This window comes from Otolemur garnettii, unplaced genomic scaffold (assembly GCF_000181295.1).
Source record: "Otolemur garnettii isolate 467f Iridium unplaced genomic scaffold, OtoGar3 scaffold00134, whole genome shotgun sequence".
NCBI lineage: Eukaryota > Metazoa > Chordata > Mammalia > Primates > Galagidae > Otolemur > Otolemur garnettii.
Window position 1 is genome coordinate 1,062,358 of NW_003852529.1, and position 12,927 is coordinate 1,075,284.

Here is a 12,927-nt window from a genome sequence, read left to right on the forward strand (position 1 = left end):
TTTGGTTGCAGCCGTCATTGTTGTTTGGCGGGTCCGGGCTGGGGATTCGAACCCGCCACCTTAGGTGTACGTGGCTGACGCCTTAGCCGGTTGAGCTATAGGCGCCGAGCCGTGATTTCCCTTTATAATAATATATTTTCTCCAGTCTTAATATCAGGTGTATCCAGATTAAGTAGAATGATTCTGAAGTATTTCTTTTTCTATTTTCTATAAGATTTGACATGATCTGTTTTTTTGAAATTATCTTTTACTTTAATTTACAAATATTAGTTGTCTAATTTTTTGAGACTTCGGAAAAAACAAAATAATAAGTTAACTGAGCAAAGTATTCTATAATAGTCATACTCCTATCTGACAATGTGAATGTTACTTTTCTTTGCATTATTACTATTATTATTGCTTAATATTTTATTGGAGCAATTGTCTGATTTCTTTTCTGAATGTATTTATCTTCATTCATTCTTTATGAGGTTTTTGTTCTCAGTCCTTATGTCAAACATTGTTATTGTCATTAAACTTAGTCTTTTTAATTCTGTGAAGGCAAAAGTGGAAACCTAATATACACACGTATAAGAAAAAAAATTAGCAAAATCTAATTAGTAGCCAGAATGGTGGTTGGGAGGGTGGATTTTTTTTGGGGGGGGGGCTTGATTATTTTTCCCTATATTCTAATGTTTCATGATTTTATTTGCTTCTGACAAAAACCTCCTAAGAAATAAAAGACATTACAATTACAAATAACACAAAGTTTATTTAATTTCATCTTTCAAAAATACATTTTTATGCTTATGAAAGTAGTTTAAGTTCACTGTGCAAACATGAGATGCTCCAGAAAATGCAAATGAGGAAGTTAAAAAATTACTGTAATTCCAAAATCTACACATAGTCACTGTTAACATTTTGGGGTGCTTAATTTCACTCCTTGTAAATGAATAATTGTGTAATGTAATTGAAATCCGAGATTATATGTGGCTTTTTCTTCCTTTTTCCTTAAGCATCATAAGCATCTTCCATGATATTATTTTTGTGTCAAATATTATTTGTGATGGTTGCTCAAGAGTCTTCAAGGTGAACATCCTAACAATGTGAATGGTCCTTATTGGACCATTTTTGTCCATGTGAGTTGCTTTCCATGTTGGTTTTCCAAATGCTGCATTGAACATCACTGTACATAAAATTTTCACTTTTCTCTGGTTATTTCCTAGCAGTGAAATGGGTCAAAGGGCAAAAACATCTAAAATGTCTTTCCTGTCTTTGGGAACGGCCCGACCATAGGGGCTTTAATTTATGCATCTGTGGGCAACTAGTATCTCTTTTCTTTCTAAGAAGAGGAAACAAAACAAAAGTTTATTAATTTAAAAGGGTAAAAATTGCTTCTTTGTTCTTTTATGCATTTATTCTTATCGATTTTAATCGGTTCCTTATAAACCAGAAATATGATTCCTTTAGTTACAATGTTTATGACAAAAATTTCCCCATATTGTTCTTTGGGTTTTAATTTTATTATTACTTTGGCACACACGAGTTTGCACTTTCTCATGGTCAATACATTGGTTTTGCCCTTGGTGATTCCTCCGTGATTTTTATGTGTTAAAGAGCATCTCTACACTCATCTGAATGCTTCCCCTTAATTTTTTAATGTCTTTTTTGGTATTTTGAGATAGAATCTCACTATATCACCCTGGGTAGAGTGCCATGGCACCACAGCTCATAGCAACCTCCAACTCTTGACCTTAAGTGATTCTCTTGCCTTGGCCTCCCAAGGAGCTAGGACTACAGGCTATTTTAATGTCTTTTTTAAAACAATTAACTCTTTAATTCATTTGGAACTATTGTTATGAATGGTATGAAATGTAAATTAAATTAGACTTTCCCTAAACATCCAATTTTTCCATTATAGTTATTAATATTCCCTTTCCCCGGCTCGGTGCCTATAGCTCAACTGGCTAAGGCACCAGCCACGTACACCTAAGGTGGCGGGTTCGAATCCCCAGCCCGGACCCGCCAAACAACAATGATGGCTGCAACCAAAAAATAGCCGGGCGTTGTGGTGGGCGCCTGTGGTCCCAGCTACTTGGGAGGCTAAGGCAGGAGACTCGCTTCAGCCCAGGAGTTGGAGGTTGCTGTGAGCTCTAATGCCACGGCACTCTACCCAGGGGGACAGCTTGAGGCTCTGTCTCAAAAAAAAAAAAAAAAAATTCCCTTTCCCCATTAATTTGTGACTTTTTTTTTTTTATCACGTGAGAAGGTTTTATAAGTGCCAGAGTAGGCCAATCTACTCTACAAACCCATCTGTCTCTTCCTGAACCAACATGCCACAGTATTCATGTTGACACTATCTTTTCGCACTTGGCATGGCAACTTCTCCTTATCATCCTTATTATTTTGTTTTTCAAAACGTCTTGGTTATTCTTATTAATGTATTCATGCAGATGAAATGTAGGATTTGGACACATTTTCCCAGATCCTGCGGAATTTTGCTTGGTACATTTGTGCAGTCTTCCCATCTAGGATCACGGTGCCCCTGCAGTTTTCTTTAGATAGCTCCTGTTCGAATTGTTAGAAATTCTTATAGTTAAAAAACATATTATGATTATCATAAAGCGATTTTCCCATCACCACCCCTGCCCAGGTTAACAGGAAGAAGGTGTTTTGCTTTTTTTTTTTTTTTTTTTAATGTTTTTGTTTTGCTATGTCTATGGCTACTTGTTGCGCTCAAATTCTGAGACTGCTTTAGGTGATTATTTTGGGCTTTCTGAGTGGGCCATCACACCTGCGCAAGATGCTTTTGCCTCTTCTTTTTGACACTTAACATTTTTTGCTTCGTGTTTTACGGCCTTGATTACGTCTTGTAAAGATGGTCAATGGTCGTGTGATAAAGGCATTCCTGTTTCACTTCTGATTTTCATGGGAAGGCTTAAGGTGTTTCACCTGTATATTCGTCGCCGGAGACAGTTTGAAATAGCTTTTTAAGAATCATGCTCAGAAAATATCTCCCGCGCAGATGACAACTAGAACTAAAATCCCGGATGCCCTTTTCCCCGTGAAAGTCCTACGTGTTTTTCTTGGATAACTTTTCCGATTTCTTCCTTGGTTCTTTCCGACTACTTTTGGTAAGTCGGTTTGGGTTTTCAAAGATAAAAATACGGGTCGGCTCCCCCGACTCCCGCACCCTGCCCAGTGGACACCCCTGAGCGGGGGTGGGGAGACTGGACCTTCGCGCCAGCGAGAGGGGAGCCGAAGGGACCATGGGGCGGGGCTTCGCCCGCGCTCAGTCCCGCCCACCGCCGTAGCCGCGCATGCGTCCCGGCGCCGGGCCGGCTCTTCTGGACCCTAGTGCATGCCATTCTTACCCGGCCTGCCCCGCGCAGCGGCTGCCGGAAGTGGGCTTGGGCTCCTTAGAAGCGGTGAGTCGGGGACTGAGCTTCGCGAGCTGGCAACGGCGACGCAGGGTGGCAGGAGCCCAGGGGCGGGGGTGGGCCGGCTGCCGCCATGGCTGGAAGCCAGGACATGTTCGACGCCATCGTGATGGCTGATGAGAGGTGGGTGTCGAGGCGGGACCACCCCTCACCCCGCCCGTGCTCGGCCTGCTTCTCTCTGGGCGGATTTGCCGCTGGCTGCGGGCTGGAGCAGCCGCTTGTGCCCTGCGTCCCGCGGGCGGGTGCCCTGGGAGAGCGTCTTGGCCCTGAAAACGGCGCAAGTGTGGGGCTGAGATGGTATTGATTCTCTTTTACTCCTCGGCCACTCCTGCTGGGCCACGTGCCCAGCTGCTCTCTCAGACCCGCCTCTTCTGTCGGGGGCTGCCCCAAGCATCTGCTTGGTTGACGTCTGCCTTCCTCTGGGGACGCCCCGTCCTCTGGTGGGACAGACCTTTGCCATCTGGGAGCTGCCACTTTTTCTTGTTCCTTAATCGTAGCACATACGGCAGTATTCATGGACATGCTGATGAATGTGACACATACGTCGTCCCTTTCCCCTCCAGAGCCCCTGGGGAGCACCTAGTGCTGTGACAGCGGGGAGGTGTGAGTGGCTTTATGGGTGAGGTCCAGCGCCCGGTCCAGGGGAGATGACAATAGATGTCAGTTGAGAAAGCAAGTGAACATTTAATGATCGCTGACGTTTATTTAACACTTACTGTGAGTCAGACACTGAGCTAAATGTACTTTCTAACCCAGTTGTCTAGCCATTTTTAGGACGTAGATCCCCGTTCTCTAATTTGCAGATGAGAAAACACAGTCAGTTTTCAGTGTCACACATTAACTAGTGGGGAGCTATAAACTCAGCCTCATGTTTGTTGTGCCTGAAAAAAACTCCTTTCATCTTTGGTGACTGAAGGTTAAGATGTGCTGTTTCCACTACGGAGCTATTCCAGTACCAGTCATCGTACATTTTTGGGTGATCTGATGGCACTTCTCCCAGTTATTCTACTGAAATATGATGAAGAGCCCCGTGTATGTTACAGAGGGATTTTTGGAAACTACTGGCTGGAGTGAGTAGTGTTGCTTGTGGATTCACAGAACTTTAGCTCCCTAACCTGGCCGCAGACCAGAGTCACTCAGAAGATTTTGAAAAGTAGATTCCTGGGTGGTACCCCAGGCTTACTGAATATCAGGGGGACGAGGCTTTTGAGTTTATATCTTTAAATTTTTCTTGTGTGTTTCTAGTACTTCACCCGGTTTGAGAATCACTAGCCATTTTTTGTAGACAAAGAAAACTGGGCTTCCAGAGTACAGTGACTTGCCAGAGGGGAAACTTAGGAAGTGGTAGAGCTGAGACTGGAGCCTGGGTTTTCTGACTTGAGTTGGAGGCTTTTTCTGCTATACTTTGCCTTGTCTTACTGAGTCAGGCTAATATAAGTCAGAAAGATGTTTCTAGAAAGGATATTCTTTTTCCTGTTTATTTGATGAAGTATGCTTTTTCTTCACAGGTTTCGTGGGGAAGGGTATCAAGAAGGCTATGAAGAAGGCAGTAGTTTGGGTATAATTGAAGGAAGACAATATGGCACTTTACATGGAGCTAAAATTGGATCTGAGGTGAGTAGGAACCCCCTACTTAGAAATGAATCATTTTCGTGTACAGTTTATAATTTACTTTGATGTTCAGTATGACTGAGCCAGAATCTCAAGCCTTTCAAAATTGCAGTATGGGACTTAATAGATTAGTTTTTGTTTTTTTTTTTTCTTTTTAAAGAGACAAAGTCTCTGTCACCCAGACTGGAGGTACAGTGACACAGTCACAGCTCACTGCAGCCTTGAACTGCTGGGCAAATTTAGTAACAGTAGGTTACTGTATGGAGATGATTAAATTGTGCGGGTTGGAGAATGAGAAAACGTCTTTGGTCTCCCTGGAGTATCCTGGTGCTGTTTTAAGTCTTAAGCCAGCTGAATCCTCACCTAAAAAACCAGGACATGCCTCTGTCATGTGAAGATACTCCATTTACATTTACCTTAAAATTCCATAAAGTATGATCATTTTTCTTCTTTTGCTTTTTTTTCTAGAGTGGCTCTCACTTGTGGTTAACTGGCCCTAAGTGGCAAGATCTAAGTTGAGGCAGTTAAGACCATATTAGATATCTGATGCTGTAAAACAGATTGCCACAAAATGTATGGGTTTAAAACAGCAAATATTTGTTATCTCACACTATCACTGAGGGTCAGGAGCAATTACTCTGGGTGGTTCTGGCTCAGGGTGTCTCATAAGTTTGCACCTGGATGTCAACCTGGGCTGTGTCATCTGGGGCTGGAGGGCCTGCCTCTGAGGTGGCCCAGTCACACGACTATGGGCCTGGACCTCTCCTGAGTGGGTGTCCTCATGACTTTCAGCATCAAGTTGTCCAAGAGAGTAAGCCAGCCACAAGTGACACTGTCTTCTGTACCTAGCCTCAAAGGTCACGTGCTGTCCCTTCCTCTGTATTCTGTTGGTTGTTAAGCCTCTACCCCTGGTAGAGAGTCAAGGGTATAAGTGCCAGGGGATTAAGATCACTGAGGCCATTTTGGAGGATGGCTGGCCCACTGATGATTTGACCTCCTAACTTCCATTGCCTGGTGCTCAGTAGGTGCTTCAGAGCAACAATACAAGCAGCACCACTGCCCTCTGTTCCCACCTTTTTTTTTTTTGCAGTTTTTTTTTTTTTTGGCCGCTGCTGGGTTTGAACCTGCCACCTCCAGTATATGGGGCTGGCACCCTACTCCTTTGAGCCGCAAGAGCTCATGTCCCCATCTTTTGTGGGGTTTTTGTTTGTTTGTTTATCAAGCCCAGACAAGGTTCGAACCTGCCATGCCTCACTAACTACTGAGCTATGGTGCGGAGCAGGCTCACTAACCACTGAGCTATGGCACCCAGCTTCCTACCTTTTGTTTTGAGATCTTGGTAATAAGACAAATTATAGCAAGTTGCTTATTAATTTCACTCTTAAATATCTTTTAAATTCACAGATCGGGTGCTATCAAGGCTTTGCTTTTGCATGGAAATGCCTCTTGCACAGTTGTGCCACTGAAAAAGACAGGTAAAGCTGGAGACTTCTGTAGTATTCGGCCGAGAGTTCTAGTTCCATAGCTGACTAACAGTGACCTTGGGAAATTCATCTGTCCGTTTTCTCATTTGGAAAATGGAGGAAATAAAAATGTCAAACTTGAATATTATCAGGAGATTTAAAGGAAATAATACTTAGAAAGTGCCAGGCACGTTTTAGGTGTTCGATGTTTCGGTGTTAGGTTGTTACTACTCAGAAGAGTTCTTGTATTTGCTTGCCTTTTAGCTGGAGTCATGAGTGTCCTGAGTGGCTTTTAGATACCCTGCCAATAAAATTATGTTACAATTGATTATATCTTTTCATTCATCGTTCCCCTGAGCTTCTAGTAGACAGATTACAGTAGTCTTGGGATGATGTGGGCTCAGAAATGATGACTCCATTGTCATCAGTTTTTTGATATAGCCAACTAAGTCTATTAATGAGACAATGCATTGAAAGGTGTTTAACTCAGCTGGGTGCAGTGGCTCAAGACTGTAATCCTAGCACTCTGGGAGGCCGAGGCAGGTAGATTGCCTGAGCTTGTGAGTTTGAGACCAGACCAAGCCAGAGCGAGACTCTGTCTCTAAAAAAAAAAATAGCCAGGTGTTGTGGCAGGTGCCTGTAGTCCCAGCTCCTTGGGAGGCTGAGGCAAGAGGATCGCTTAAGCCCAAGAGTTTGAAGTTGCTGTGAACTATGATGCTGCCACACTCTACCGAGGGTGACAAAGTGAGCCTCTGTCTCAAAAAAAAAAAAAAAAAAAAGCTTACCTCAATTCTGGTACTTGTTATTACTAAGTAAATGTTATTTGAATTATTTTTAGCCCTTTAACACCATCCTTACTACATTCTACCTACTTAAAGTCCTTGTGACCCTCTTCCATCTGTCTTCATCCTTAAGCTGAAAAGGATCCTTTAGATAAAAGGCATAGGAGGTCTGACCACTCTGCTGCTAGTGGGAGACAGAACAACTGTACTTATGCTGGCTCTCTGGCTGGCTCTCTGTGCCATTCTGACTCCTGGTAGTTTTGCCTAGTATGGGAGGGGCATGAGGAGAGCAGATGACAAACAGCAGGGTAGGTAGCATCCCCCTGTCTGTGTGACTTGTACTTTTATTTGAAATATTTTGAATTTCTAGAATGTGGGTCATACCCCGCAGCTGAGCATGGGTGGCTCTGTCCACTCCATTTAGATGAGCAGTTGGGAGTTGACCAGATTCTCATGTTAGCAGAGGGACACTGGAGGGGATTTTCCTCTCAGTGGCTGGAGTGGCAGCATAGCCACATGGATGCAGTTGGAAGGGCTGCTGGCAGCCTGAGCAACCACTGGGTGGCAGTCGGAGCTGAGCCCGCTGCTCAGCATGGGCCAGGAGAGGGTGAGGCGCTTTCTTGGAGTTCTTCCCCTTCCTCCCCTTCTGCCTATTCTCAAAGTCTCTGGCTCATGGAAAAGTGTTCCACTTGTGTGTGAATGGTGCGTGAATGGTGCCAGGCCTTGCAGGGTGTCCACCAGCCTTTCTCTATCCGTTAGATAGAGGAGGGGTGTCCTAACTTCTTAAAGCGGTGCACACAGTCTTTCTAATGGGCAGAGAAGGGCTGGTGGACACCCTGCCAGACCTGCCTTGCTTACACCCCCACCCAACCAGCAGTACACAGAGGTTTCTTTGGAACCTAAGGCCTTTATGCTAGAGCAACAGTTCACAAATGTTTAGATTTTATAAGTCTGCATGATTTTTAAAAAATGGTAAAATAAAAAAATGGTAAAGAGCTGATATAGGATCTATTTTTTAGTTTTTCCAAATAAAGATATTAAAAGAAAAACACCTGCCATTTATCTGTGTTGTCATTCAGTAAAAGAATGAGTTTTTTAGGCTCGGTGCCTATAGCTTAGCAGCTTAGGTGCCAGCCACATACACCTGAGATGGCGGGTTCGAATCCAGCTCGGACCTGCCAAACAATGATGGCTGCAACCAAAAAATAGCCGGGCGTTGTGGCGGGTGCCTGTAGTCCCAGCTACTTGGGAGGCTGAGGCAAGAGAATCGCTTAAGCCCAAGAGTTTGAAGTTGCTGAGAGCTGTGACACCACGGCACTCTCCAGGGCGACAGCTTGGACTCTGTCTCAAAAAAAGCAAAGATTATTTTAACACCAAAGAAACCACAGAGAGAAATATCTCAGTTTAAAAGATGGGCTTTCAATGGAGTAACTAGTGTTTTGAAAGCTGTGTGAGGTGCTCCCAGCCGCTTCTCAGCAGCCTGGTGGAGCCCTTCTGCAGATAGCACTTGGCTAAGACTGGGCTCTGGGGCTCTGGCACTGTGATTCTTGTGTCATTGGCCATGAGCTGCTCACACCCTCTGACTGTCTGTGCCTAGCTGGGGGCTGGGTGTGTTTGGAGACGCATCATTGACCAGAGCAGAGCAAGTCACTCCTTGCAGAGTTGGAAGTGGGTGGGGCTGTTTGTATCAGGTTAGAATGTGGCATTTTCTACATTTTGGCATCTGTCTTCAGCCTCCCTGGGAACCCGGAGCTTTGTTGCTTAAATTAACCTGCTTTGACCTTTCAAAATTTTAAGTTTGTCAAAGAGTTCTTAAAAAGTGGTTTGCCATTGGGGAACTCATTTATCTGTGTGTCTAAAAGCACTAAGCATTGTTAGCAGCTGGCTGTGCTGCTTTGAATTGCCTTTGATTTCTCCCTACGCTCAGTTCTTTAAAATTCCCATTTTTCAGATATCTAGCACACTCCAGCCACTCAGACAGTCAAGTGTGGCATGAGGAAGGTGTGCTTCTCAGGATCCCCAGGCCACCCAGGGGTACACATGTGGGGACTATCTTTAAGCCCCATTGGTGCAAGCCCTGGCCTCCAGGATCTGGCAGGAGCCAGGAGACTTAACATTAACTGAGCACCTACTCTGCACAAGCTCAGGCTTCACATAGATTGTCTGATGCTCTTAGAAACCTGTGAGGTTGCTGTTAATTCCCACATTTTACCGATGAAGACACTGAGGTTCAGCCAAGTCAACCAGTGTTTTAGAGCGGTCGTGCTCCCAGCTGCCCAACTCCTAAGTGTGCGCCCGCTCTATAACACGTCCTCACCTTCCCAACAAAGCTCTTTGTCTTCCCTGGGAAGGGAGCCTCAGACACCAGACACTGATTTCTGCTCTTTGGAGGGAGGGAGCTTGTTGGTTTTTCTGCAGCTGAGCTCCCAAAGGCCGCAAGCACAGATTCCAAATCCTGGAAAATCCCCGGACCCAGAGCAGGCCTGCTCACGTCCCAGTCACTCTCTTTTTCGCCTAGTGCTGTCTGTTCCCATGTGTGACCTCAAGGGCCAGTGTGGCTTGTGGGTTGCCTCAGCTGCTCAGCCCCGTGGCTGGGATGGAGGCGCACCTGTAAGCTGCCGAGGCATTGGGTGTGGGCAAAAGCATGTTGCTAGGTAAATAAATATTATTTAGTGTAATGAGAAAATCACCCAGCGTCTGAACTGAGGCATTCTTAGCTCTTAAGTAATCAGCGTAGTTGTTACATAAGTGGAGCCTGTTGTGTACAATGGACTAAGCGTCTTTATTTCTCTGCTTTGCAGCAGGAAGATGAAAGTCTTAGATTCATTGATTGGAATGATTCAGAAATTCCCGTATGATGACCCTACTTATGACAAACTCCATGAAGACTTAGACAAAATTAGAGGAAAATTTAAACAGGTATGTGTACTGCGTGTTTCCTTGTGGTTCAGGCACCAGGTCCTGTCCCTTTCTGAGCCACTATTGGTGCTGTCCCTGGGGCTTCACTGTGTTGAGGGTAGGAATGGTCAGCACAAGCACACCATCTTTGTGTCCCTGAGTAGGACACTTCTAGAGAACAGGGGTCAGATTGGCAATGCAGACGAGAAAAGCTGCAGCTAGAGATAGTCACGTTCTAATTTGTAAGTAAAAATGCGCAAGACTTAAAACAAAATCATCTCTATTCTTTTTTCTTCTGTGTTTTCAGTTTTGTTCATTACTCAATGTTCAACCGGACTTTAAAATTAGTGCAGAAGGTTCTGGACTTTCATTTTGAGGATGACAGATGAACAAAGACGAAACATCAAGGAACAGATGTCCGTATGTTAAGTGTTTAAAAATGTGATTAAAGGCCAAACAATGATGGAGTATTCATTGTTCCGTAGGGAGGGATCCAGTTTGGCCAGTGAAAGGGCTTCCTTCCCCTGAGCTTTCTGCCTATGTTGCCGCGGTGCCCCCGTGGGCCTCTGCATACAGGCTGCCCTTTGCTGGGCCCTGTCTGCTTTGCTGTCTGAAGTAGGCTGCTTGCTGCTGGCCCAGTCAGGGGCTTTACCTGTCCTCTCCTGTAGGGTTGGCCTGGCTGGTCCTAGGCTGAGGTTGGCTCTGGATAGGATCACCCAAGCCTGGACTCAGAGCAACCATTTTTTTTTGTTTTTCTAACGAGAGAGACCAGGCTGACGTGAGCCAGGTTAATGGGAAGTCATGCGGAGCTCCTTGATGTGCTGGGCCTTCCTCTGCACCAGTGCTGTGTTAGTGCTGCCCATGTTTGGTTTAAGCTCTCAGGAGCCCATGAAGCAGGCCTTATTCCCATTTTACAGATGAGGAGGCTGAGACCCACAGGGCTTGTCTGGTCCGAGGTGACCCAGCAGCAGAGCTAAGATTTCTCCCTAGACTCAGGTTTGTCACCACCCAGTGGAGGGTGCAGTTTGGGAGTCCACTGTGGCCAGTTAGCCGGAGCACCTGGCTGAGAGGAAGAGAGGCCAGCTGATCCCGGGGGCCCAGGCATGCCCTTCACCATGTCTCCAAATGAGAGATGAGCTTTGTAGCATTAAAAAATGGTTAATGGAGAAAATATCTTGAACCAAAGACTGAATGTCAGGCTGTTGTCATTATTTGGAAACTTCTGGAGCCTCGTGTTTGGGACTCTGTATTCTTCCTTCTGATGAACTCCTGTCTTTTGACAGGACTTAAAAGGCATCACACATAGGCATCGAGGCGCAGATCACTGGAGCAGGGGTTTCTTTGGTCCTCTGCCAGTTAAGAAGACAAATTTGGTGACACATGTTAACACACCCTTCCCAGGGTGTCCCTAGGGTCACTGCAGGCCCCACATGCTCCTGCTCACCCCCTGCTGTTCTGGAAGGCACGTCTGAAAGCAGTGAGTGAGATGACTCAGGGATCTCCACGGATCCACTCAAGTCTCCGAAATAGTTCTGGAGGGTCTCAGTGGATCATGCTGCCCTGGCTGTGAGAGCCATTTAGGGATGTCCCTGCATCAGTCACGGTGGTGACATTTGTCCCTCTCCCCTGACTTTGAAAGTGTACTTAGGAGAAGAGAAGGGCTTTTCGTTTTTGAGGAATAGACTTAGGCTTTATCCCCCTAAAGGTGATAAGGGTGCATTTGGCTACCTGTGCTCCTCACCTGCACCTCGCCTCGGGGTGAGGGAGGCCCCAGTGTTGCCCGCAGACCTGCACCTCACAGTCAGGCTTCCAGTGGGGCTGGGCTGCTGGGTGTAGAGGGCTTTTCTTATGGTTTTCTTTGGTGACTTTTTGTGTTTTCTATGTTATTTATCTGTTTTGATAATGTATTATTTTTATAATTGGAGAAATAAATAGCATATTTTAAAGCAAAAGTTTGTCTGGGACCATTTATAACATGGTATTTATCCAGTTCAGTTCTTTCTCAAGGTGTTTGGGACCTGGGTACAAAGGAAGGCATGCGCCTGGGTCAGCCCCTGGGCTGGCTGCCTTCTGTTATGTTTCTGCCACATGTCCCATTAAAACAGGGCAGCCAAAAAAAAAAAAAAAAAATAGGGCAGCCATTGCTGCTGGGAGAGAGGAGACCCTCATGTTGGGGACTGGCCAGTTTCTGCTGACCCTGGCCCAGCCACCTGTCAGCAGTTAGTACCAATCTCCCCTCCCCTAGACTCCTCCCCACCGTCTCTCTCTGTCCTGCCCTCCCCTCCCTTCGCCCTGTCCCTTCCCCTCCTCTCCCTCTGCCTCTCACTACCAGATGTCTGAGCATCAGGCTACCAGTTCTCTTTCCTATCCCATGGAGCCAGAGCTGCCTCACTGATCACCTTCTTCAAGATTCCCACAATTAGACGGGATCCCCTTTTGGAGAACTAGACCCAGTTTCCAGGATCCCTTGGTCACTGCAGACAGACCTAGATGCTAGTAGACCAGGCCATCGTAACAGTCACTGCATTCTCTCCAGGTGATGCTGTCTTCAGCAATTGGATCAGGAATGAGCATGTCTCCTCTACTGGATCATAAATGGTTAGCAGGGGGCTTCTGGGAAACGTTACCTTGTTCCATAGAAGGTGCTAGCATTCTATTTTGGATGACATCCATGGGGATGTGACACCTGAAGCTACCACTGGCAGCTTGCAGCCCAGCTATGAGTGACACCAGCCAAGCATGACAGAGCGAGAA

At 45.6% G+C, this 12,927-nt stretch overlaps 1 protein-coding gene across 1 annotated transcript; it reads left to right on the forward strand.

Moving 5' to 3' along the window:
• The first annotated feature begins 3,416 nt into the window (after nucleotides 1-3,416).
• On the forward strand, nucleotides 3,417-12,092 carry ORAOV1 (oral cancer overexpressed 1). Its single transcript, XM_003798293.3, has 5 exons — nucleotides 3,417-3,542; nucleotides 4,928-5,033; nucleotides 6,435-6,505; nucleotides 10,077-10,194; nucleotides 10,481-12,092. The coding sequence occupies exons 1-5, from the start codon at nucleotides 3,493-3,495 to the stop codon at nucleotides 10,547-10,549; spliced, it is 414 nt and encodes a 137-aa protein (XP_003798341.1). The 5' UTR covers nucleotides 3,417-3,492; the 3' UTR covers nucleotides 10,550-12,092.
• The last annotated feature ends 835 nt before the right edge of the window (nucleotides 12,093-12,927 follow it).